Raw genomic sequence first — 25,560 nt, 5'->3', positions numbered from 1 at the left:
TATAAATTTTTTTTCCTGAAAAGCAGATGTCATAAACCTGTGTTTCTGGCTGAACTACATTCACTTTTATATAGGAAATCACATATGCTTACTGATCAAAGCGTATCACAAATATACTTGGTGATAATGGGACCAACAGATTAAGTCTGGAAACTACCAGAAGTACCAACAACTCAAAAAAGTATGAACACAACCTAGTTCTGTACCAGAATCTATTCCCTCTTTTGGGAACACATGAAGATCTCCTGCATTCCTCAAAGCTTTCAACAGAGCTCTCTCCTGTAACAAGCCAAAATCTGTGACTTCACAGCTTTTTTTTTTTTTTTTTTTTAATTTTTTTTTTATTATCCATCATCTTCCTCCAGGGGGGAACACTTCAGCAATGAGTAATCAGACTGCCTGCAGGATTTCTGCCAGGCTGTCTGAGTGAGCTTGTCATTTCTGCAGCAGTTACCAACAGCAACAGTGGACAAGCTGTGATCGCTGAGCTTGGGGCATTAGCAGCTTTGAAACTAATCTGCTCTCCCCTAAAGCCTGAGCTCAGCCTAGTACAGAAAAGGGAAAGATCTAACAAGCATGATGGCATTACAGGAGATCCAGCAGAAGTGCCCCCTCTATCACAGAAAGTGAAATGGAAAAATAAATTAAAATGAAGCAAGATAACCTTGTTTATACAGATACACAGGCAATAATATATGCAGTAGTCAAAATAAGTTAGATGCATGGTCTGGACACCTCTCAGAGAAAAGAGCTGAGGTGGTTTCAGCCTGTTTACCCACTGTGATGACAGTTTTACAATATCTTCCTCACCAAATCTGACCACTCTATCACACATGCAGGCTTGAGTGCACCTGTTCACACAAACACTGAGCACATCTACCTGCACCCAGTGACACTAATTCAACTAATTGCCACTCAATACTATCCACTGGTTACAGACATTCCCCAGGGCCTGGACCAGAATTTGTTTCCATTACCACAAGCCAATCGATCCAGGCAAAGATCTGCAAGCAGCCTTCCTGGCATGCAGTACAGACCTTTCAATACCTGAGAATATGCCAAGCAAACTGGGAGACTACAAGCAAGGTCTTAGGATTCCCACTGAATTCCTGGTATGGCCACAAGAAGCTGGAAAATGGATCCAAAATGAAAGCCCACAATGCAGAACATCATGAGCTCAGAAGAAGGGGACAAACTCCATTATCCACTGAAAGAATATGTGGTCATGTGCTTTCATTGCTCGTTGCTGACAGACAGCCAAAGTGCTAGCATGGGTAACAGCCAAATAAATTCTTCCAAGAGCCTTTTTTTTACCTTAATGGTAAAAAAATTATACCATTAAGGTTCATAGGAAAAGCAGGAATTCAGAAGTCTCCCTCCAGTTTTGTCAGAGCTTCATACAGGACTGTGGTAAATACCTTCATCCTGAAAAGCAGGCTATACTTTGCTTAAAAACGATTTTTGTTCTACTCAAAGTACTTTTGACTTGTTGAAATCTACTGCATTTACTTATGAAGTCAGAATTACACTATTTTCTGTGTTTAAAACTGCTATATCTTACAGGGTAGGGCTTTTCACTTAACAACTTACAATTCTTCTAGAAGGTAGACCTGGGAGCAGGGCTGAGCTGATTTAATAGCACTCGCACAGCACCCACATTGCAAGGGAGAGTGTCTGCATCTGGCTTAAGGGGACACAGCATACTTTCTGCTTATGGAAGTGTGATTTTTCTAAGCAGCAGGATGGTGTAGCATGAAATCCAGTATCCTGAAGCTCTGTCACATTACAGTCTACGTCTGGAGAGGTATAATATGATGTCTAATGAGCACTGTTAACTACAAAAAGCAATCACTGCGCTTTCAAGCCATTAGCAGAGTCTTGGCTCACAGACTTGGATGAGCTGGCAGCTCAGCCCTATGTTGAATTAGTGTGATACAAAAAGAGCTATTAGGATCCGTCTTTTACATTTCTCAAAACATACAGTATAGCTGCCTATATACAGTATATCTGCTCTTCTTACTTGAACATACCCTTCTTTACCAGCAGCATCCTCACAGTGTCCTTTCTTTCCTGTTCCAGAGAAAGAATTATTTTGGGATTGCCACTTCATTTTTTATTTCCCCCATGGAAACAAAAATAATATTACTCTTGTTTCCATCCCTCACACACATTCCACTTTCCAACAAGAACAGAGCTGCTCTGCTTCCATTCTGCATGAAACTCTCCAATATCCAGAGTTTCCAAGGCAGAATTGCCAGCGGGTCCTGGGATGTTTCAGCCTGTTCCTGTCCAAGCTCTTCTTTGCCACTGTCAGTGGCACACACTGCAATGAGCAGTCACAGCAACCTGAGGCAACCTGGTGTTATGTGAGGAGGAATTCCAAGGGGACTGGTTAGGTGAACAGAGAGAACTCAGCATGAATAACAGGTTCTACCTCTGCACACATCTCCCTTTTGTCTAGTGCATTTCCAAACATCATGAGAGCTTTCTGTAGGACATTTCAGAAGTTTAAATTCAGCTCTTGCTTCCACTATAAGCTTGGAGCTCAGAGTTTAAGATCCATTTGCTGCATGCATTTATTTGCCTCCCATCTAAAACCACTCTTGCTTGATGGTAGCACCCAGTGGACAATGCAGAAACAAAAGTACACATTCAATACAGCATGATCTTATTTACAGCAGAAAAGGAAAAAATGGGGAAGTAAGTCTGTTAACTCTGTATCTTACCTTCCTATGGGTCCCAGATCCCCTGAGTCCTGGCTGCCTGCGTCACTGGGTGTGCTCACTGATTTCGAAGAGGGAGACATAGGGGTTGGGACTAAATAATGAAAATAACAGGTATCCCATGTTAACACATGCAGCGACTGCACTGATGAAGAGCAGTGTCAGACAAATCAAAACCAATGGACCAAAATGATAGTGGATGAATGAGTAGGAGAGTTTGAAATGGTGAAAGCAAATAAGGAAGGAAAGAAAAAGAAAAGGAAGAGAGTCAAGTGAATTTTAAGTCTTCTGGAAGTGTTAAAACTGACATGTATCTAGACAGGACTGAAAGCCCAATGGGAATCTACAGCTAATCAATGGAGAAAATACCTGTGGAAATAAAATAGTACTTGTTTTCTTGAGTCTGGTTTGAAGTTGACTCGCAAAAGATTTTAAAGGTATGAAGAAGTATCAGGGGATTGTCTTGTCAAAAAACTAAGTGAACTCTTCTGGTAAAGTCACGTAGGCAACAGAACAAGCATACTTTTCAAATTCTGAATTTAAATCGAAAGCCAGTGTCCATTCGATATGCTCTAAGGCTCCAGTGTGGAAATGACATCAAAAATAAAAGCTAAATAAGGAAATCAGCTAAGTTAAAATCATTTCCCAAAGATGCTGAGAATACACAGTTTACTTGGTGATTGTTTTCTTAAGTAATGTAGGTCATACAAAATATCCATTTTGGGTGGGACATGATTTCAACACTCAAGGAAAAGTTTCCCTTGGTTTAGACACTATTTGCCCAAGCTCTTGAAATGATTTTCTCTTTGCCTTTTCAGGGCTTTTGAAGCATATTTCATGCAAAGGCAGTTTTGTTTCCTGAAACAGGAAAGGAAGTTCATAGCTCAAGGTCAGCCCAAGTTAAAGCTCTTCAGCAAAGAAATAACAAATAAAAGGGTAAAAATATCCTGATTTCTTTTAAAATGGTTTCTCAAAAGTATTAAACTTTAAGAGATGGCTCCAGTCAAGATTTAAAGCAAGTATTCTTCAAAGCAGCCACATTGAATAAAACACAAAAAGAGGGTTTAATGCAAAAGCAAAGTTTCCATTTGGTTTCAATCATGTGCATTTCCTTCTATAGATTTAACAGAGTAAAACTTTAAAATACTTTGTTATGCTTTACAATGTATAATGACAGACCTGTCAAGAGATTAGGATTTTCCATATGGTCAAGCATTTAATGCAGATTCTCCCTAGAGACTGTCACAGAAATGACTGCAGCATGAAAAGTGAATTCATCTTCGTGACAGCCCTTTGGCAGGTTACAGGTATGTCTGGTTGTTTACACATTCCATATTCACAGTGAGACCTGCCACCGTGTGAAGGTGGAATTAAATCCTCCTTTGTATGTTAATTGTGAGTGTATGTAAAGGGAACAAAAGACTATTTTTAACTAAAAGGAATCATCTTACATGTGAATTTACATGTTCTTTTGACAGTTTCAAACACAAAAAATTAACTAAGATAAAAACTGATAACTTGTAACATGAATATATGTGTTTGGTTAATAAAATTATAAGGACATATATACTCATCATATATACTCATTCTTACATAAAAATGAGTATTTGTAATGCTATACATTAAAAATATATCTGATTTTACCTTGGACCTCACTTTTGTATCATGATATAATTTAAAAAAACATATTTTATTATACATAACAATAACCTAACCATTACTTGTCAGACAATTCTTCTGAGAAGTGGTATCTAAACGTTTCAGTCACTCTACCATAACTTATAAAAATAGTAACTTTTCTCAATAAATGTTGGTTGATGCAAGTAATTAATTTAAATTCCAATTCAGGGTGTCACTACCTACTTGCATATGCATCCAGGCACCTGTACAAGGTGCTTTCCTCAATCAAAACTTCAACATTTTGTCAAAATTTAAGTTTCTCCGCTATATTACTGGCAAGAATAACCAGGGGTAAAATCCTAGATTCTGTCACAAAGAACTTTATGAAAAGCCTTGATAGCTCCAGAGGGGCTAAAACGAGTGAGAGTGATCCCAAATTTGAGGGAGAGGGGAAGGGGAAGGGGAAGGGGAAGACGAAGGGGAAAAGGAAGGAAATTTCTCGCTTCAATAAATGAGGCAGAGCTTAATCAATGTAATCCATACTCAAATACTGTATGTATTTTTAAACTGAAGACTTAAGGTTCTAGAACAGAAACATCGAAACCAAAAAAGAGGTCAAGCACATGAAACCAGAGCAAAAATCTAAAATAGTGTCTGTTGATAAGCTTTTTTCTATTTGTGATTTGGGTTTTTAAAATTTTGTTTCTCCAGTTTTGCTCAATTTTAAAAGAAACTCAGTGGGAGTTCCCACATGACTGTGCTTCTCCTTCCTTACAAATGCTTAATTTGAGTTTTTGAAACAAAACTTGGGGCTAATGAAGTACAGCACTTATATTTTTGAGTGAGAAGATAGAACAGTCCATCAGAAAAGAAATCACTGCTGGTATGCAAAACCAACCTGCATTATGTTCATAAAAATTCTTGAATAAATGAAACAGATGTTTTTGGCAATGACAAGTACTCAAAAATGCCATGAGCTTGTATACGAGAATGGTATGGCAGGCATTCAAACAGAAGAGTTCACTTCACTAATACAGCCAAAAATCAAAAAAGCCAAGCATGCTTTAGTAGAAAGAAAGCATTAGTTGTGGCAGAGCTGAATGCTTTACAGTGTGCTTCTCTTAAATACCTAGAGGTGGTTCTGGGGATATACCAATGCTCTGCAACAAAGCTTCTGTCTCTCTTCTTTTACGGTCTAGGTCAGAATCTTCCTGAGCTGGCTCCTTCTTCTGCTGTAGATCAGCCTGAGTTAAACCAGAAGGAAACAGAAAAGTTTATTTCATCTATAATCAGCTCTAGCAATTATATGTGTAGAAATATTTGTATGCACTACTGCTTAGGTACAATTTGAAATTCATTTTGATACTTTTAGGTAATTTATAACTCAGATAATTTATACTGTATATATCAGTAACAGTAATTTTTCCTAAATGGATGGCAAAACTGGTCTTTGCAAGAATTTTTGCAAGAATTTTTACAGGACAATGATGGAAATTTTCTGCCTCTTACTCAGGAGGTGCAACTTACTCAACTAACATAAAAGCTGACCACAGAACAACAGGTATCATTACCCTGAATAAAACTGGCCCTTTCCTATTTACTTTAGGATCAAGAAAAAAATTTCTTTGCATTTCAGTGATGTAGCTTAAGGTCCTCCATTTGGTCTCAAGCGCTTGTTGGGAAAAGAAATACTTACCATTAACTTCAATATCCAAGAGGTGCAAAAGAAAGAACTGACATCTCTAAACTAGGACTTTGGCAGCTCTTGGCCCACTAAAGGTCCACAAGATCCTTCCCTCTCTGCTTAGCAATCTCTACCTCCACGGAGCTTCCACATATTAGCCTTCTCCTATTCTGATCTGTGGGCATCTAAAAACAGTAGGAGAACCTGCATTAGCCAGAATCCTATATTGAGGTTGCCCTTTCTGCTGAAACCAGAGTGCTGGAAAAGAGGACTTGCACAGCTCCTCAGACTGGTGTTGATCTTGGTGCAGGCACAACAGAAAACCTAGAAATTCAGAAGCATCCCCACGTTCTCCAGTTTGGAGACAGCCAGGAAACACTGATTTTGTAGTCAAGGCCCAGGCATATTCCTGTGCTCAGCTCTTCCCATGAACTATCTCCCAGCATGCAGGGTTGTAGACAGGTCCCTTTGTGAGTACATGGCCAAGCACCTTTGTGAGTATCACCTTCACTCCTGGACCCATCTGGCACCACAGCACAGCCCATTTACACAATAATGCACGGTAGCATTATTTGCAGGCAAGTTTCAACCACCACAAGTTCTCCACAAGGCATAAAGTCAGAGTCAGGGGATGCAGAGAAAGGACCTAATAGCTCCCTTGAGCCATTAGCTCAGCCCCCCTCCCTCTAGTTCTCTAGTAATGAACACTGAAAGCATTACCATTTAAAGATCTGCTTATGGAGGACTTCCCCAGTGAGTGCAGGAGCCTCACTGGGGTGTGTGCTGTAACTGCACAAATGTGGCTCAAATGATAAAAGATTAAAAAGACAGCCAAAACTGGAATGCTGATTTCTTGGATCACATCACATTTCCAAGGTAATTCCATGAAATTCTTGTACAATATTAAAGTGTCAGTTTAAAAGGAAACCAGTTATTAGTAAAGGATAACAGGTGCTTTAAACTATAGTAAGTGTTGACATTTGAAGGAAAGGAAGCATAATCACTTAATGCTTCTCTGACTTTGCATGAAAATGAATATCCACTCCCTGTCAATTCTCACCTCTATTCCACTAAGTGACTGAATAAAAAGAAGTACAAATCCCTTAATGATAAACCTAATGCATATTGTCAAGGACAAATAAACTAATATGTCAATCAAACTTTAACAGAACTGAAAGATGCACCCATGCCAGAAGATGAAAATGCAATTGCAATTATGTTTTACTTTACTGGAGAATAATAATTGTAAATCTGTTACCTTAGCTAATAATCAAACTAGTCTTCAGAGTACAAAAACACATATTTAGATTGTAATGGCTTGAAAAAATGTGAATGTCCTCTTTCTGTCTTTCCCCACTCTCCACTCCCTTTCCATTGAAGGAGAGCCCAGGAAAAGGCATTGTGGCAAATCAATTTTTCTTTCTCCATACACATGCACATCATGTTGTCTAAACTGTTGTCATTTGACAATGCTGTGGTTTTAAAAGCAATTCCCTCACCCCAATATTCTCAACTTAAAAAAAGCTTTTTGATTTTCAGGTTAGTCTGACATGGGTTTGAGTATCTCATTCCACATGACAGATACCTTGGGGCATATAATACTGAGATGTCAAAACCTCAGCAATCCCCTTGTGCGTGCATAAGCTATCTAAAAGGTGGTTTTGCAAATTTACCTCTTTTTTCTTCCTTTCTTCTTCCTTCCGTTTCTTTTCTTCTCTTATCTGAGCCAAACGTTGTTTTTTGCGCTCAAGTTCTGCTTTTAAATCACTTTTGTCTGACATTTTGACTCTGCTGGAAACAAAAATATGGAAATCAAGGTGAAAATTGAATGATTACCATATTTACTGAAAAAAAAGTTAATTATATCAAAAGGAGGGCTTCTAAAATTGCAACAAATATATTTCTATATAAACACTGGTCCTTGGACTATACTGACATTGTAGGAAGTGGAGTATTTTCTTCACAATTTTCATTTCAAGGAACTAGATCAGAATATCACCAAATGTGATATATTTTCAGACTGCCTCTACTACAAAATTACCTTTGTGAAGCAAACCTGTTGCTGTTCAAAATAATGCTTTCAAAACGAAGGTAAAGTCTTTTGATTTCAAAAGACTTTCAAAGTGAAGCTAAAGTCTTGATTTCCACGATCTTCAGTAGATCTGCCAGAGTGTAGAACTCAGATCCACAAACAGATTCCAAGTACCAGAATCAGAGCTGCCCCAAACAGCCCCATACTTCTTAGACAAGTAATAATTTTACTTGCAAAAAATGGAAACAGGAGAGCTTTTGCTTATGCAGGTGCTTTGTACAGCTGCCAAGCAGGATCCTGTCCCACCAACACAGTCCCACACAGACCATCAGTTCAGCCACAGTATCCTTCTCACATTCACCCCTTCAGCATGCACTCTCACCAAGCTATGAGCTATCCTGCCCAGGAATCTTTTCCACCCTTTCCAGGGAAAGCTGGGCCATTCCCCCAAGAAGCTACAGACAAGGAACAAAAGCCCAGCAAATCAACATTTCTCTTTAATAAAACAGCACATTGCTCTGCCAACAGTCTTGTGGTCAGGTCATCTTTCCAAGAGGCAGGAAACATGCCTAACACTCCTGATTTGATGCTGACCACACAAAGTTGGCAAAAACATTTCTTCTGAAATACTGAAAGACCTTTTCCACCATTTAAACCCACTTTTCTTTAGAATAGTGATTTGAAGTCACAAATACTCTTTTTCTTTTAAATCTCTATCAGCCTATACTGATGTACATGAGCTTTCAAAATGAAGGGTAAGGAAATAAAAAGTCATTCTATACAGATATAGAGCCAGATCTTTAAAGAAGATACAATACCAATCTTTTTCTACAGTTGTAAAACCCCACCAGTGTTGCACAAATCCATAACTTAAGTCACAGATTATTTATTGATTTTCTAACATCATAATCATTATGAACTGTAATCTAACTGTATAAATAGTGATTTTCTTATTAGGACTTTTTTTCAAGGACAGATTAATACAGCCATTCATGAAAAGAGTTAACTGTGCCTTTCCCGTTCACACATCACCAATCATATCCTCTGTTGCAACTCAAAATCAATCAGATCAATGGCAGTGCCATGTATACGCAATGGAAGTCTATTGTTCACTTGATGCATGGGAAATTTGAATGTCAACTCTCCATTAGCATAATGAGAACTCTGCTCATATTACTGCCTGGATGGGTGGATGACCAGAGAGTAAAATTATCTGCTAAAAATTACATGGCACTTTCACCCATCATGAATTTCACTGCAGACATCAGCTTCCTCCTCAAAATCATAAAAGCCTGATAGCTAGCCTGTGAAACAGAGGATATTGTAAACAAAACATCACCTGCACATTAAGCACAATCTTGGCCCCAGATGCTTTGTTGTCTTTGCAAGCATTTTCCTTAAAGGAAAGAACAGAATAACATTTGGAATCAGACAAGGAAACCATTTAATGAAAAGGACAGGCATAAGAGCAACCTAAACTCCAGCTCACACTGTCACAAATTCTGCACTTCAGCAGAGCTGCCCATGCTGGCAAGGCACCCTTTCAAGGCCAGGGGACTATGGTTCCATCCACAACAACTTCCAACAAATAATATAGCTAGGAAGGACAGCTACCAACCAGTGGGACAACTGGATACACTGGCTGCATGTGGAGGACCACAATTTCTTTATTCCTCTATCACTCTCATCCTATCCATAATGGCAGTGCTATCAATAGGAGAAAATCAAAACTGTCAGAAGAAAATTGCATTTGATATCAAGAAAACTAAGCAGAAGCACTTTAATGTTTGTGATCAGCTGACATCAGTGAGCTACTTTTTTACATGAGAAATGCTCATAGGAAGAAACAAGCATTTTAATGGAAGAGCAGGTAATGTTTTGCCTACCAATCTGTTCAGGATTCCTGTGTCTCTCTTAGATATGGCTGAAATCCCATTTGAAGTCATTTTCCTAATCTGTTGCACACATTTGAATTCTGATTATGAAGTTACCCCTCAGAGACCTTTAGACTAGAAAGAGTTTTTGCATCCTTTTAGCTCTGCAGTTTGGCAATAGAGAGAGAGCTCCCATTTCCATGCAAAAAATATGCAAATGAATTTTAAGGCTACTGACAGAAACCCTGAGGGTTTGGCATCCCTTTCAAGCTGTTTGTCAGATATCAATGAATGGCTTTCTAAAAATTCATTCCCTTAATATCAGGGAAGCTAACTGGCTTTTCCCCTGATTAGAGCATCAATAGTTTAATGCCTGGCCCCTCTTTTACAATGCTCCAGTCAGGGTGATCTAATCCTATTATAACTTTGCTCTATTTTTAACAAAATAGATCTTATATACAACAAAGACGATGTATTAAATTTCCTTCAAAGAATGTTGCCAGTGCTCAGTTATAGACTTTCATCCTGAATATATTATAGTCATGCCTGAGCCCCCCAGACAGCTTACCAAGCTGCAGGCTGGCTATTTACAATTTTAGCACAAATTGAACATCAAGGGTATGTAACCACCTTTCTTAGATGCCAGCAAGCTGGTAGCAAGCAAGGAGGCAAATGTACTTATCACTCTGCTTGGCATTAACCATGGAGTTAACACTGTTCGTTTCTGGGAGCAAATTTCTAATAAGTGCCATTCTGAGTGCCAAAAGGCATGCCACACCGAGAGAGATAAAGGCAAACAGTAAAAGAGATTTACTTTTAACATTCTTTGTAGTGCAGAATGACAGCCCAAGGCTTATGAACAACCTAATCTCCAGCCTGGGAGAAGGCACTGGTCAGAGGAATCGCTGAGGAGCAAGCACATTTTGTACTGAAGCAGTTAAATCCCCTGTGTGGGAGAAGGAACACATAGGAACAAATACACAGAATGCTGAGTAAGTGTAGAAATAATTATCATAGCAAGGCAACAGCCTGGAACTCCCCTGTTCACGAGAGATGCAAAATCTTAGATCTTAGATCAATTTTTATTTGTTTGGCCAAGTTTATTGTCATGGTTTTAAAAGGGAACAGAGAGTCTTCCCACTCCAAAAGTGCTTACCACACTTGCTAGCACAGGTTCTTGTTATCAGGACCTTGCACAGAGAGCACCTGCCTGTACTCCCAAAAGCTGGAGAAAATTCTCCTTCCTTTGAGATACTGAAGAAAGGAGTTGGCTCCTCATGGCATGCCTTTTAATGAAATGGAGTGCTCCATTTCAAGATGTCAGTTTTCCCCATGTACATTAAACATGCCTCAGAGTCCCCTCTTAGGCTTGGAAACACAGTTAATTCCATTTACACACCAGACCCAGTGTGATGACAGCTACCCTGTGCATGTGCAGCACTGGCTTCCAGGGACTGCTTTCTGGGACTTCACTATCTACTGCCTTAGCTCACAGCATCCTGGATGCCCACAGTGTACAACGCAGAGCTATCCCTACCATCAGTACAGGTAAAATCAAAAGAGTCTGGGTATCCTAGGACATGATTCCACTTTTCCTAAAGCACATGTTTAAAAGCAGCTAAGATCAAGCATGCCCCAAAGTCACCAATTCCTCTTTAATGATGATAAAGGGCCCTGGGTGATCTACATTATAAATGTCACAGACAGGGTGAGAAGAATCCGATCCTTACAATGCTCCCAACAGTTCCTTTTAGCTTGTCACTGTATGAAACAAGATATTTGAAAGACAATTTACATTAATCTTAAAGTAACAATCATGTTTGCATAAACTTCTCTGTTGTACACAACATATTCCAAACTACTCCACTAAGCTCATCCCACAGGTAGTAACATCTCATAACCATCTCATTTGTGGGAGCAGTAAGAATGTAAATATGCAAATAACAGCATTTTATCCTCAACAGGACTAAAAGCCATGCAAGTACTTTTTACATGTGCAAGCCACTTTTACTACAGCTTTATAAGCTACAAGGTCTTTATCAATTATCAATATCACAATATTTAAGCAGATATTTTTTCAAAGCATTTCTATGAACACTTAACAGCAGAAACAGTCACAGGTATCTAAAAAGTTTTACTTGAATTTCAGTATCAATAAGTTGATACTTAGAGTAATAAAACCAGAAGAACCGGTACAAAGAGTTGCAAGATGTGTACGTAGACTAAATATAGGAAAAAATAAGCCCCAAATGCCCTATGTATATAAAGTAAAATAAAAAGATAATTACAACAAGTGCACTTTTAAAGTAGGAAAAGTAAACAATATATAAGATCTCCCTTCTCTTCCAGCCTGTTCTTTGTATTTGCTAGGATAGCATTTTGCCTGCATGTTTTTGCCAAGCTCATCTAAAAAGGAACTTAAGTTTCCAAATCTCGTAGCCCATAAAAATTCCTACAGATTTTACTCCTTTTTGGTGTTTGCAGGATTTTTACATGCTGCTCATTCAGTAGGCTGCACTAGAGTAGAAATTTTCCAAAAGGAGTAGAAATTTTACCCTTCATGAGCCTTGAGGTCTTTCCTGGTTTGTGAATTCCTGTCTTTTTTGTTATTATCTCTGTTGCAATCACCAAGGGGGTTCATTAAATACTGTTACATATGGCATTAGTCATGCTATATAACTAATTATCAATAATTGATTCATTAATGAACTTCTCTGAAATAAATAAGCAGCATCTAGGATTTAGAGATGCTGTACATGTATTATTCATATGCCTTCATAAGTAGCCAATTACTTGAGTCCAAAACTGCAAAACATATCTGTGTGAAATGCAAAGGATGTTGCACAATAAAATATATTACTCAGTGATTTTGGTTTTAAAGAATGGGTTTATAGAGTAAATGGGAGTACCATTACTATTGAAACTCTGACAAATGAAGTGTTCCACTGGAAAAAAATTATTTATTTTTATAATGTACTGTATTTATCTCTACTTGGCACAAATTAGCATCTTTCCTACAGTTAGAAATATTATATATTTTTACAATACAAAAAAAATCCCATGAGATGTACCTATGATTTCCACAACTTTAAAGTGTGCATGCAAAGTATGAAACTGTACAAAGCAGATAAACAGCTTTGGTCTGTAAGAAACCAGACGGAGTTGGTACCCTAGTATAAATGTATTCTAATACATCACATTCATTTGAAAATAATGTTTGAAACACACTTCAAATGGGCAAGAGGGGCTAGAAGCATCTCAACAGCAATTTTTAAATAAACATGAGTGCCTCTTTTCTCATGCATCAGAATTTGTACTTGACTTCAGTAGAATAACATAAATAATTTTGCTAAATGAGCACATCAATGTTTACGAAATCACAACAATGAGCAAATATTTGCAGCTGCAAAAACTCAGCATTTGCAGTATGTAAAAGAATCTCCCATGTGTGATGAATTCAGGAAAACACTAAGTAAAATTGGAGAGACTAAGTATTTTTTCTACATAACCTTGAGGCAAAATAGTCAGGCTTTTTACACTGCATCTGTGTATTTATCTATAAATAAAAATGGTTGTCAAGTGTTACATTTCAGGGAATGTACCATTTTTATCCTTCAGCTTCTGAACATTTCTAGCAGATGGGCAAAGGTCTTGTACTTTGTTCTGTAAAGGTTTACAAATCACAAGCATCCAGAGATTTGGTTCTGTGCTTCCTCCTGGTTGCTACGCAACAGGTCAGCACATCTCCAGCCTATTTATTTTGATGCTGTCAGGGTATAAGATATGTACCCACAACTGCTTAGTTACACATCCCTTACAATCTATTGCTATTTAATCTTTTCACTCTTGTTCTTCCATAATGGCTCTACTACAAAATTAACTCAGTTTCAGTAGAATTGTAGGGTTTCCACAAGGCAGCATGTGAGCAGAACTCTACTACTGCCCATTTTTACAACACCAGGAGTAGTGCCAATGAAGCAACACCTTCTTGTCATTCCTATCTCTCATGCTCCTTTAGTCTCTTAAATTTACCATGATATTTTCAATTCCAACATGATGCCTCAGGTTTTAGCTTTTACGTTTTTAGGATTCTGTGCTGCTTTAGTGTCTAGTTCTGAGCTTCATATTAGGGGATGTTAAGCTCTTTTCACAGAGTAGGTGGACAAAACAATTCCTTCTCTAGCTGGGAACCAAGGACAAATGAGCATAAACAATGACAGAATGAAGAGAGAAAAACAAGAAGGATGGGACTTCATAACCTGAAGCTGTAATTGGACAATTAACTCCAATATACTAATGGACAAGAACTTATAAAAGTGTGAGACCCCGTGACTGGTCGTCCATTTTGTGACAATTTTGGGTTCATCTTGGGTGTAGCCCTGGCTGGGCTCTTGTACTGCCCAAGGTGGATCTATTGAGGCCTCCTAAAAAATACCTACTTAATTCTTTAACTCCGTCTAGCCTCTGTTCTAGGTCAGCCTTCACAAGACATCAAACAAACCTAGTGCCATGGAAGAGCCACCATGGAAGGCTGAAGGGAAGAATCTGCTGGCAGCAACTCACTGGAGATGAGCAACAAACACACAACATTCCAGCAAGGAGCAGAATGAACTCAAGGACTCATACTAGCATGTTACTCTAGCAAAACTGCTGCACATCTTGCACCATATATGCTCCCTTTATATTGAATTCCACAGAACTAATTGCATATACTACCTCAAAGAAAACTGAATTTTATATAGGTCTTTCAAATGTCTTCGATTTTCTCTCAATAAGCATGAATGAGCACAGTTAAAACTGTACAATGATCTCAGATGTGCTTCTGTGAGATGGTCCTCAATGATGCACCAGCCAATACTGATTTGTACTTCCTGGGGATCTGACTGAGGAATTGTGCTCCAGTTACAAAGAGCAGATATTTTTAACAAAGCAACAACTTGCATGCTTGACAACAATTAGATCGTGTAGAATAGAAGATTCCTAAGCATTCTTGGTCACTGCCCTCTCTATCAGCTTCTGTCTCTGTTATCTTTTACTGTTTGGCTGCAATAACACCCAGGATTCCATATGTGGCTCTGTATATGGCTGGGAATTGACATAACAAAATTCCAAATTTTGTGACTCTACGTTCCCCACACATTAACTAGTCTTTCTCGTTGCATTGTGTTATTTTCTGTGAATTTCCCAGCTTGCTCCAGAGTGGAATTGCAGGATGAACAGATCAAGCACAGCCCTTCTGAGAAGGATTTAGGGGTGGTGGTGGATGAGAGGCTGGACATGACCCAGCAATGTGCACTCACAGCCCAGAAAGCCAAACCAAACTGGGCTGCACCAAAAGCAGTGTGGCCGGCAGGGTGACAGAGGGGATTCTACCCCTCTGCTGTGCTCCAGTGAGACCCCACCTGCAGTTCTGCATACAGCTCTGGGGCCCCAGTAGATTGACTATTAGGAAGGACATGAACCTGTTGAATTGAGTCCAGACAAGGCCACCAAGTTGATTAAAGTGATGGAGTACATCTCCTGTGAGGAAAGGCTGAGAGATCTGGATTTGTTCAGCCTGGAAAAGAGTGGACTTTGGGGGTGACCTAATTGCAGTTTTCCAGTACCTGAAAGGAGCCTACAAGAAAGGGAGAGAGACTTTTTATAACAGCTGGAAGCGACAGGACAAGGGGAAAGAGATTCAAACTGAAAAAGAGTAGGTTTAGATTAGCTACTAGGAAAAAAGCTTTTACTGTGAGGGTGGTGAGGCACTGGAACAGGCTGCCCAGAGAAGCTGTGGATGCATCATCCCTGGAAATGTTTAAATGCCAGGCTGGATGGAGCCCTGAGTGAAAGGTGTCTCTATCCACTGAAGGGGCCTTTGAATTAGAAGATCTCAAAGGTCCCTTTCAAACCCAGCCATTTTATGATTCTGTGACCTAACAGGATAATTTAAAGGTGTTTTCTGACATTAAAAGACAACCAAATGTAAGCTGTAAATTGGTAAGATTTTAGAGATGGATAATGTGAGAGAGGTAACAATCTAAACCTCAAGCTGCAGGTCATTAATCTAGAAAAATAAGAGCCTTGTATTTCATGTCTTCGATTTCAATTTCTTTGGTATGTATTTCTTATACAATGATCATCTGCTGCTCTCATTGATATGACCACTTCTTCAAAACCTATATAAAATATCTTGTTCATCATAACAGTACCAAAATGCCTCCCAGGGGTAAATTTAATGATTTACTGAAACCTAACATTGAATTTTGCTTCAGGTTGTCTGCTAGTCTCTCCTAAAGTGGACCAAAGAGTCATTTTCTCCATCCTGAAAATATTTCAGCCATTAAAACATGTAATTTCCTTCCATACTGGGGGCTAAAACTGACCCCTCTGACTTTTCCACCCTCCTCCTGAGATAACTCTAGTGGTACATGGCCACAAAGTGATACTTAAAGCCATTTACCCAAACATGAAAAATGCATGCTCTAGTGTCTGCTTCTTAACCCAGATATGACAACTGCCAGAGAGACATCAAAGAACAAGCTATGCTGCCATCACACAGGTTTTGCTGGAAGACTTACCTAGATACCGTTTCTTTCTTATAACAAAATATGCTTTGCTTTGCCGCTGATGTCTGTAAGGATGTAACTAGGTTAAAAATATTACATATTGATTTCAGCTCTGAAGTCAAGACAGCTAAAGATTTAGAAAGTAGGGAACAGCTCTTGCTATAAGAAATATACAGAAAGTTCTCAAAAAGTAGAACAAACAACACTACCATTCTCTTTGTACTTCCCAGGGCTTATCTGGCAGTACTAACAAAGCAGATGAATGCTCAGAGCCTGCCTTGGCCAAATATCCCTGTTGATCGACAGAAGAGAAAAAAGGTATGTCTAGATAACAAGGCAAGATGATAAATGCAGATGTCTAACAGCATGATTTAAAGGACATATGCAAAGAATTTGAATATGAGAGAGGACTAAGAGTCAAGAAATCTATTCCATTTACCTTTTCTGCAATTAAAACGTTCCACCGAAATAGGAGAAACATGTTTTGGGGTTTGTTTATTTGTTGGTTTGTTTGTGGTTTGGTTGGTGGTGGCGGGGGGGTTGGACATTTTCTGTCTTGAGAAGACTGAAACCCACATTCCTAGAGTGACTGTTGGCTAATGAGTGAGAAGGACTAGAGGAATGGGGATTGCATTCTTAATCATCGAAGCTATTTTCTATTAATTTCTTTTCTGCAAAGATTCATTGGACCAGAAGAAGCAGATGCGAGAGAGCGAACATTAATCCCTAGCAGAGGCCCCTGGATTCTAGTCTTTGTTTCAGGGTTAGTTTATATTATACACAGTGAGTGTTTAGTTTAAAATACAATGCTGTATTTAGTATCTGGAGCTAAAGACTCCTGTTTCTTCCCGAGCAATTGAAGCAAGGTGATAAAGAGTCCTTTCTATTTCTCCCACATGCTCTGTTGCATTCAAAGAAACTTTAATACTTTAGACTTATGTGAAGCAGCTTCAGCGGGAAAGACTGGAAAAGTACTTAGTGCAGAAAACATATAGGTTGCTGGTCAGAGCACAGATGAAGGCAAATATCTCTTTAAGGAAAAGTAAAAATTACCTGATACTCCTTTACTTTAGGTGAGTCCCATTAAAACTAGGAGCAGATGCTGTCAGCTGCAGCTCAGCATGAAGCGCACAGTCTGGCAGATGGGCTTGAGGAACTAGAGATGAACTAGATGGAGCAGCCTCAGAGAGACAGGGCAGACACCTTGGCTGTGGAGTCTGGGAGCTCAAGGGTAAGAACACACTAGAAAAGGCCAAAAAAAGGTGAAAAAGTGAGTTTCTAGAGACTTCCTGTGCTTCAGGAGCCAAGTAAGAGCCAAGCTAATTTTTGAGGACAGAAATTTTAGTTTCTGTTTCCATACCATTTCGTCAGTTTAGATGCAGCTGAGCTTCCCAGGCACCATAAGAACTTCCAGTTTGGGGAATTCAAATATGCATCCCAGGTTTAAGATGTGGACATGCCCTGCACTTTAAGCAAAGCCTCCTACAAAGGCAATGCTGGCTGCACGTGAGCTCTTCTCTCCTCCACACACACATATCTCTCAAGTGTCCTGGCTTCCACTGAGAAGAAGCTTTGCAAAATGGGCTGACTGAGAGCAAAAGCAAACAAGTCCCTGTCCTAAATTGTGGGGCAATCGCATCCCTGGAGCACACTGCAGGATACCTCCAGAAGCAAGCCTTAGTGCATGGTCCAGTACACCAGGACCTTGGCTCCAGAATTTGAGACCAAGACATTAGTTAGAGACCACCAGCTCTCTTCAAATGGGGAAGGCGATATAGACAGTTTTGGAAAATATATCAACATTTACTAGTGGCTGTCAAAATACTGGACCACTGAAGGTCCACAAGGCAACCAGAAATGATCCATGTCTGATTTTCAGCCACATCAAACTGTTAAACTACAGATCATTGCAGTATCAGAAGAGAGAACCAGAGAGAGCCAAGGAGTAATTGGGTAATAGTTAAAGTTAATCCTCTAGCAAAAGTGGACATTGCATGATATGAGAAAGCACAGCAGTGTTATTGACATATATATATACATCCATACACAGTACCTCAAGAAAAATAACACAAAAAATGGAGGCAACCAACTTTAATTATACTTACTCCTAATTCATCACTTGATTTAGTAAGATCAGAAACTTTCTTGGGAAAAAATGAAACTTAATTAAACTTTACTGAATGAACACTGAGGAGGCATGATCTCCATTTAAAGACTTCAAAATCCACACTAGTATTAACTAATATAACTGCTACATTTTATTATAATTTTGTTCAAAAAGACTGATATGTTTGTCAGTGTGGGAGTCTAGAGTTTTTTATTTCCCTGACACTGATAAATAAACAATAAACCCTATAAGTGTTATGTATATAAAGGCTGCTGTAAAAGATGTGGACAGCACCAGTAATAAGGCTGAAACACAGAACTTTTTCCCTCTTAGCCCCTAACAAAGAGTATAATTTACTGTCATCTTTTGAGTTCTATGCTTTAAGTATATGGGAAAAATCTTAAGGCTCTTTAATTTATAATTATCAGACAAAGTACTGAATTTGCACAAGGTGTTTTTAAAATATTTTCAGAGGCCCTTAAAGGCTGAGAAACTAGGCTTTCCTGCATTTTCTTGCCATTCAGCTTTCTGTGAAAAAGAAAATATTGTGGGAAATAAAGGGACACTTTTCCCACGGGCTCTTTCAGTACAAAGAGAGAATGGCATCACTGTTTTTTTTATTTTGTCTCCAGTACAATACCCTCCTATCCCATCAGCACAATTTTTCTTGTATTATTATTACTACTGTGGAGATAGTGAAAGGCAAGAATACAACATTCACAGGCTTTGCCAAGTGCAGCAGATTATGTACATGAATAGCTAACTGCACACTAGGGGGTATGATTTAGGTCAAATTTCTTGTTTCATTCCAAGGTTATAGATTTTTAAGCCATTCACTGTTTAGTGCACAACACAGTTTACAGTCATAAACACATATAACCTGGACTATCTTTTCTCTGATTTTTGCAGAAGTAATTTGTGCTCCTAGGCAATAAAGACTGGCAGAAGTTGATAGTCTGTAACAAAGTGTAAATAGTCTGTAAATAAGCGTGTGACAAAGCTCTATGAGCAGGTTGAGCTAAAAAGGACAAAGAATTAATTCATTTAGGAGCAAGCTAAGATCTGAAATAAATCAGAATTATGATACAAACCACCTTCTGGTTCAGCAATTGCTTAAAATGTAACAAGAAACAAACTGATGAAAGAAACAATAATGTCATATGACTTTGAATAGTGAGATTAATGAAAATGGCAAATCTTTTATATTACTTAAAGAGAAGGAAAACATGTATTATGAAATGTCACATGAGTTTAGATAGTCCCCCAACTTTGTGCTGTGATAGATAATCTGAGAAGAAATTATTTCAAAAGCTCAGTGTCAGTGGAATAGTCTTTAAACCAGCACAGACAGGTTTAAATATAAGAAAACATTAGAAGCAGTCTGGGTTGGTTTGTTGTTTTGTTGCTTTTTGTTTGGTTGGGTTTTTTTTCCCTGTAACTCTGCTTTATTACATATTTTAATTTCTGGAAATATATAATAGCAATCATTTGAAGTGTCTTTGCCCCAATTACCAAGTGACCTGGTAACCACTCTGATCCTAACACTGGTGGCCTAATGTGCAAAACACATAACAAGGGCATCCCTTGAATAGTAAGAATTTAATACAACTCTCTATGCCCTTTAAAAGCTAAGATCTGTTTTAATGGGTACAAAACAGAAGGGGTGAATAGTTTAAGGCAAGAGAAATCCATATTTTCCCAGCATGTGGTCTAAGACCTACAATGATTAACTTTCAATACTAACACGGCATAGTTTCTGTACTAACATAGTATAGCTTTTTCTCTCAAATTCAGCCTGAAAATATTAGAATCAAGGAAGGCTTGATATAAAGTGATATAAATAGACAAGAAATATATCCTCTATTATACTTATTTACATTTAATCATACTAGGTAGTTTTTTGTCTTTGCCTTACTATAACTCCCCATTGTTTGAACACAAAACACACTACATCTTTCTGCTGGGCTGAAGGGAAAAATTAATAACTGAGGAGAAGGATTTGGAATTATTTGTACCACATCACAGCTGGAGGGAGAAAAGACCAAGGAACTAATATAATTTCTATGCTAGAGAGAGAAAACAAAGGGGAGGGGAAGGGAAGGCAAGCAAGAAGGGAATGTGATGTTAAGACAAGTATTAAGTAAATTATAAAAGGGTAAGCCTCAAAGAATGATAGTAAGAGGGAAAGGAAATGTGAAGAAAAGATATCACTTCACAAACAAAAAGTTAAGTCCTTAGAAGATTCCTTCTGTAATTGTTTTCTGCTGAGTGGCAATAAATGAGCCTTCTCCTTTAAACAAATTATTGATTAATTATTCTAGGGCCAAGCAGGGACAGACATCCAGCATCTGGGGAACACAAAGCATAGAACTGCATTGCTTCAGAAGGTCTCCCAGGAGGTCTGTTCCTCAGGTTGATGTAACCTGTCTCTCCAGATCAGCTGATTCACATGCATGAGAGCAGTGTTAAATATAAAACATGTATTTATACTGTGCGATTAAGAGCCAAGAATCACAAGAGACATCTAAGCAGTTATTATTCATCAGGTAACACAGATATCTGCACACAGGTCAATGCAGCAGTTAGAGAGGGACTCAAAAGCTCTGTTAAGTCAATACAAAACTCTCATTTCCTTCAATAGTGTTTGGAGAAGTATCATGGCTTTCAAACAGTGAGGGCAGCTGACTTCTGCCATCACTCTTTAGGCTCAGTTCACCACCAGAGAAGTCAGAGAGAAAGTCCCATTACTGTTAGCAGTGATAGGGCTGACACCTCTGTCCTTAAACTTGAGCATGGAGTTACAGTGTGCTGCCCACAAAAGGCTTCAAGAAATGGTTACTCCTGCTCCATGCCTTCTCCATGCTGCACTGCACTCCCAGATACTCATTAGCATGCTTTTGTCTTAAAAGGTACAACAAAAAGTGATGAAGATGCACAGTAAAAAAGGAGTATAGCTCAGGAGAAGTCGGTGCATCACCTGTCACAGATTATCAGAGGTGTCTTGTATCTGTAAGATCTAGTGGCTCACACATTAGTCTGCTTCACAGCTTCCTGCAGCTCCTGCCATCTGCCTGGAAGTAGCCATTTTCCCAGAAAAGTTGGCAAGATGATTCCACATAAAATGAACAGTACTGGGGGAGCAAGCTCGTGTATACTGTCTTATTTTGAGGCTTGCAGATGGCCAAGTGAACAACAGCTCCCAATGTCATCTCTAACTAAAAAGAGCTAGCACACTTTCAGATGGATTATTACCAAGTAGCAAAGGGACATATTGCATCAATCTGAGATTTAGACTGAGTCAGGGTCTCTTGGTGAAGCAGTACCATTCCTGCATTACCATTTCTGCATGCTCACAAACAGCTGAGGGGAAGACCATTCAAGCCCTCACCTGTCCCCCATATGGACATGTAAATGTGTACTCACCTGCAGGACTTGTGTTGCTCTGACAAACAGAAATAAAGCTGCACTGGCAAAAGCATAGTTTTACTAACACAAGTTGCATCTGTACTAAGGGCATTTTGCCATCATATTCCATCAGTATTTTGGCTGGAAAATGTCCCTTTTAAACACAGATTACATCTAGAGTCATTATGGCTTGTTTCATTTAAGGTTTTTAAAATAAAATCGGTAAGTATTAGATGAGTATTACCCTGAGAAGTCATTATGTCTGACTATGGCTGCAGAAAGCCTGAGACTCTATCTTTGCAGATATGAATTACGCTGGCGCACCTCAGTGAGGATTTCAGTGTTACTTCCCTCCAACTTCTCTCAAAATTAAAACCCATGGAAATGACAAGGAGGACAATCCTGTTAACATCCCACCATCACCTCCAAGCAGCAACTCATTTTGGCACTAGGTGTTGGTAACTCTGGTAATTCCTAATTACTACTTCTGCTGCCGGTCAAACCAAGCCAAAGGAACTCAAGAGAGCACTTGAGGCATAGCCCTGGTTAAGTAGTCATAGAGAGTGGCCACAAATATGTTTAAAATCTCTGTGAGAAGTTAAGTTTGAGGAGCTGAAAGATACCACATGATTAACTGATTCACTAGCAGGAGTAAATTAAGCTTTCAAAAACAATACTGCCTTTCTATACCCTTATGTTTTTTCTACTTCAATCCCTTATCTTTTTCCCTTCCAGCCCATTTCACATCATTGTCCAATATCCTGCAGTGGTGGTGCCTCTAACACAGCCCATTATTAGAGCAACTAGCTCAATCTAGTATTCTCCCTCTCTCTTCTTGCACACTGGAAAACAGAGGGAAGCAAGGAATGCTTTTTGAAACCTGTCTTACAAAAGAAAAGAAGACCAGGAGACTGAATCTGTTAATTTATTTGAAAATAAGGCAGGTAAGTTCTTGTTGCATTGTTTAGAGCACCTACACTGAAGACAGCTGCTAAAGCAAGGCTTTTATCTATGGGAGGTATAACAGGAACCAGAAACCTGAAGCTGGAAAAATACACTGAAAAACAAACACATTTCAATAATGAAAAAAATAGCCACTGAAAGACATCACAAAGGAGGGCAGTTCACTGCCCTTCCTTCTATAGAAAGAGCTGGAAGGTCAGCTTCTTAATTTAAGATCTGCTGGGTACAAAAGAATATTTCCCTGAGTGTTCTTTGAGTAGCCAGATCTCCAAACTTCCCGTAATTACTGCACATGTAAGGTGTGGTTTATTGCTGCTCCTTTAAAGATTCCTCTCCTAAACTGTGGATAAGGCAGCACTACAGTTAGTGAATTTTTATGATAGACTAATTAGAGACAAAGGTGCTCAGAGTTGAGAGAAATCTAGCCAATCTAACTCTAAACCATCTTTTGGATTTCCATATACCTGGCCCTCAGAAGTCCTGCTTAACAAGGAAGATGATGGTAAGTCCCAATCTTCAAAACAGTCTGTTCACAGAGAAGGTACAGAAGGGACAACACATTTGGTATTTTTATGAACTATAAATGGATGATTTTGGGAAAAGAAAACAAAGCAGAGGATGCACTGGTGTCACAGTGAGCACTCCCATGGGGAGAAGACCCAGATGTAGCCCCAAAGTTTGTATTGAAGAAACCATTTCTTGCAGAAAAATGCTGCAGAGAAATTATAAAAGTAATTTTATTTGCCTTCACTAAATATGGAGAATGTTACTAGAGATGCCATCTCAAATGAAATAAAAACAACAAAAAAAAAGAGCTTAAAAGAATCAGAATAGCAAACATGTAACTTTGCCCCCTTAACTTAGCAAGAACAAATGAGGCACTTCAACAAAGCACATTGGTAGTAACAGAAATGAAAATCCCCGATTGCTCTGATAACACCATCTATCAGGAGACAGGCAGTCCTGGGACCTGGGATTTCCATTTTGAAACATGTTTTGCAGTCCCATGCTTCATGATATTTAGTGCAATTTCCAATGTTATTTAAAGTCCTCAAGCAGAAGTGAAGCAGAGACAAAATCCTGTATGTCAGGATAAATTTCCAGGTACGAGTGCCAAAGTCACGTGCTAACTTCATGTCAGGTCCTTCCATCTCATGCCCTCTATATTAGCAGGCTAGATCGCTTGATCTGCCAAGAATCCTATGTTATATGCATTTATAGCTCAAATCTGTACTTTCTGTCAATGGCAGTATTGACAGAAAAACAAACTTTCTTCCACTCCATAAAACAGGGGCTTTGTCTAGGAAATCTGGGGCCTTATGTTCTCTGCTGACCATGGGGGATTCCCGGGATGATGTAACTGCAATAACATCCTTTTGAAAATCTGTTTCACTGGACTACCAGTGAAAAAAGGCCTCTGGCTGACTCCCTCCTTCTCTCACCCTCTTAGGGAATTACCTTAAGAAGGAGGAAAGATCTATTTACTGTCCGCTGTCGTCCTGGACTTGAGCAAACCCGCTACTGCTCACGCTGTGTGAATAATTATAGACGAAAAACTTTTACCACCCCCCTTTTGCTTTAAGCTGTTCGGCGCACAGGCACCAGCCGGGAGCCTGTGGCCGCCACTCGCAGCCGGGGCCGCGAGGCGCCCCAGGGACCGGAGCAGGTGCCGAGGCCGGCGAGGCTCGCTCACCGCAGCCCTCCCGCCGACGAGCAGCCAGGCCGCCAGAGCCCACCCGCGGCGAGGGCCGGCCGGCTCCGCGGGCAGCCGGGGATGCCCGCTCGACCAGCCGGGGATGTCCGCTCGCCCAGCCGGGGATGCCCGCTCGCCCAGCCGGGCCGCCTGCCAGGGGAGAGCCTCCGGCGGCCGCACCAGGCTCCGTGGCCGCTGCGCATCCCGCGGAGCGACTCCCGCCCCGCTCCTCCGCCGCCAGCGCCGGGCCCAAGGGCAGCCCCCACTCGCCCCTCCGGTCCGGCCCCGCCGCGTCCCGGCCCCGCCGCCGCGCGGGTGCCTCACCTCCGCCGGCGCTCGAGAGATGCGGAGCGGCTCCCGGCGCCTTGCAGCCTTCACCGAGCCCTCGCCGCCGGGGGAGCAGAGGGATGCCCCGCTGACTGAAGGGCTGCTGCCAGTAGCTGCGCCCTGTCGTGCCGAGCCGAGCCGAGCCGAGCCGTGCCGTGCCGCCGCTGCGGCAGGACCGCCACCGCCGGCTGAATATGCTGTCTCACGGTGGACAGGCTCCTCCCGAGAGCTGCTGCTGCCGCTTTCCTCCTCCCGCCTCCTCCTCCTCCTCCTCCTCCTCCTCCGCCCGCGCGGCCCCGGTAGAGACACCCCCGCCGCCGCCCGTGGGACCGGGGTGGGGCCGCGGGGGGCGCGGGGCAGGTGGTGGCGGAGGGGCCGGCTCAGGGTCCCCGCCCGGCCCCCCAGCAACTCCGGCCTGAAGTGCGCTCGCTCGGCTCCGCGATGTTCCCCTCGCTGTCACCCCACAGTGGCGCAGGCTTCGCCCCAGGAGCAGCCGAGCCGGCAGCTGCGCGGCTGTCAGCACAACACCGGCTTCGCCGTCAGCCCCACGACAGCCCAGGCAGCATCCACCGCCACCTCCA

The 25,560-nt window shown here is 40.4% G+C and overlaps 1 protein-coding gene across 10 annotated transcripts in view; it reads right to left on the bottom strand.

The window, feature by feature from the left end:
* The window catches only part of DYNC1I1 (dynein cytoplasmic 1 intermediate chain 1), a 186,318-nt gene extending 161,182 nt beyond the window's left edge, over positions 1-25,136 (bottom strand). For 2 of the 10 annotated variants that reach the window (XM_053980988.1, XM_053981036.1), the window contains exons 1-4: positions 24,977-25,136; positions 7,701-7,818; positions 5,473-5,587; positions 2,727-2,868 (exon numbers count right to left, since the gene is read on the bottom strand). In XM_053980988.1, coding sequence (XP_053836963.1) covers positions 2,727-2,868; positions 5,473-5,587; positions 7,701-7,808 — 365 coding nt within the window. In that variant the 5' untranslated portion in view covers positions 7,809-7,818; positions 24,977-25,136. Of the gene's footprint in view, positions 1-2,726; positions 2,869-5,472; positions 5,588-7,700; positions 7,819-17,537; positions 17,709-24,976 lie in introns of all 10 variants that reach the window. The other 8 variants (XM_053981026.1, XM_053981054.1, XM_053981009.1 and 5 more) reach the window with 7 other exon arrangements.
* Positions 25,137-25,560: the final 424 nt, after the last annotated feature.

The sequence above is a fragment of the Vidua macroura genome, chromosome 1 (genome assembly GCF_024509145.1).
Source record: "Vidua macroura isolate BioBank_ID:100142 chromosome 1, ASM2450914v1, whole genome shotgun sequence".
In the NCBI taxonomy this organism is placed as follows: domain Eukaryota; kingdom Metazoa; phylum Chordata; class Aves; order Passeriformes; family Viduidae; genus Vidua; species Vidua macroura.
This window is presented reverse-complemented; position numbering and strand designations above follow the sequence as displayed.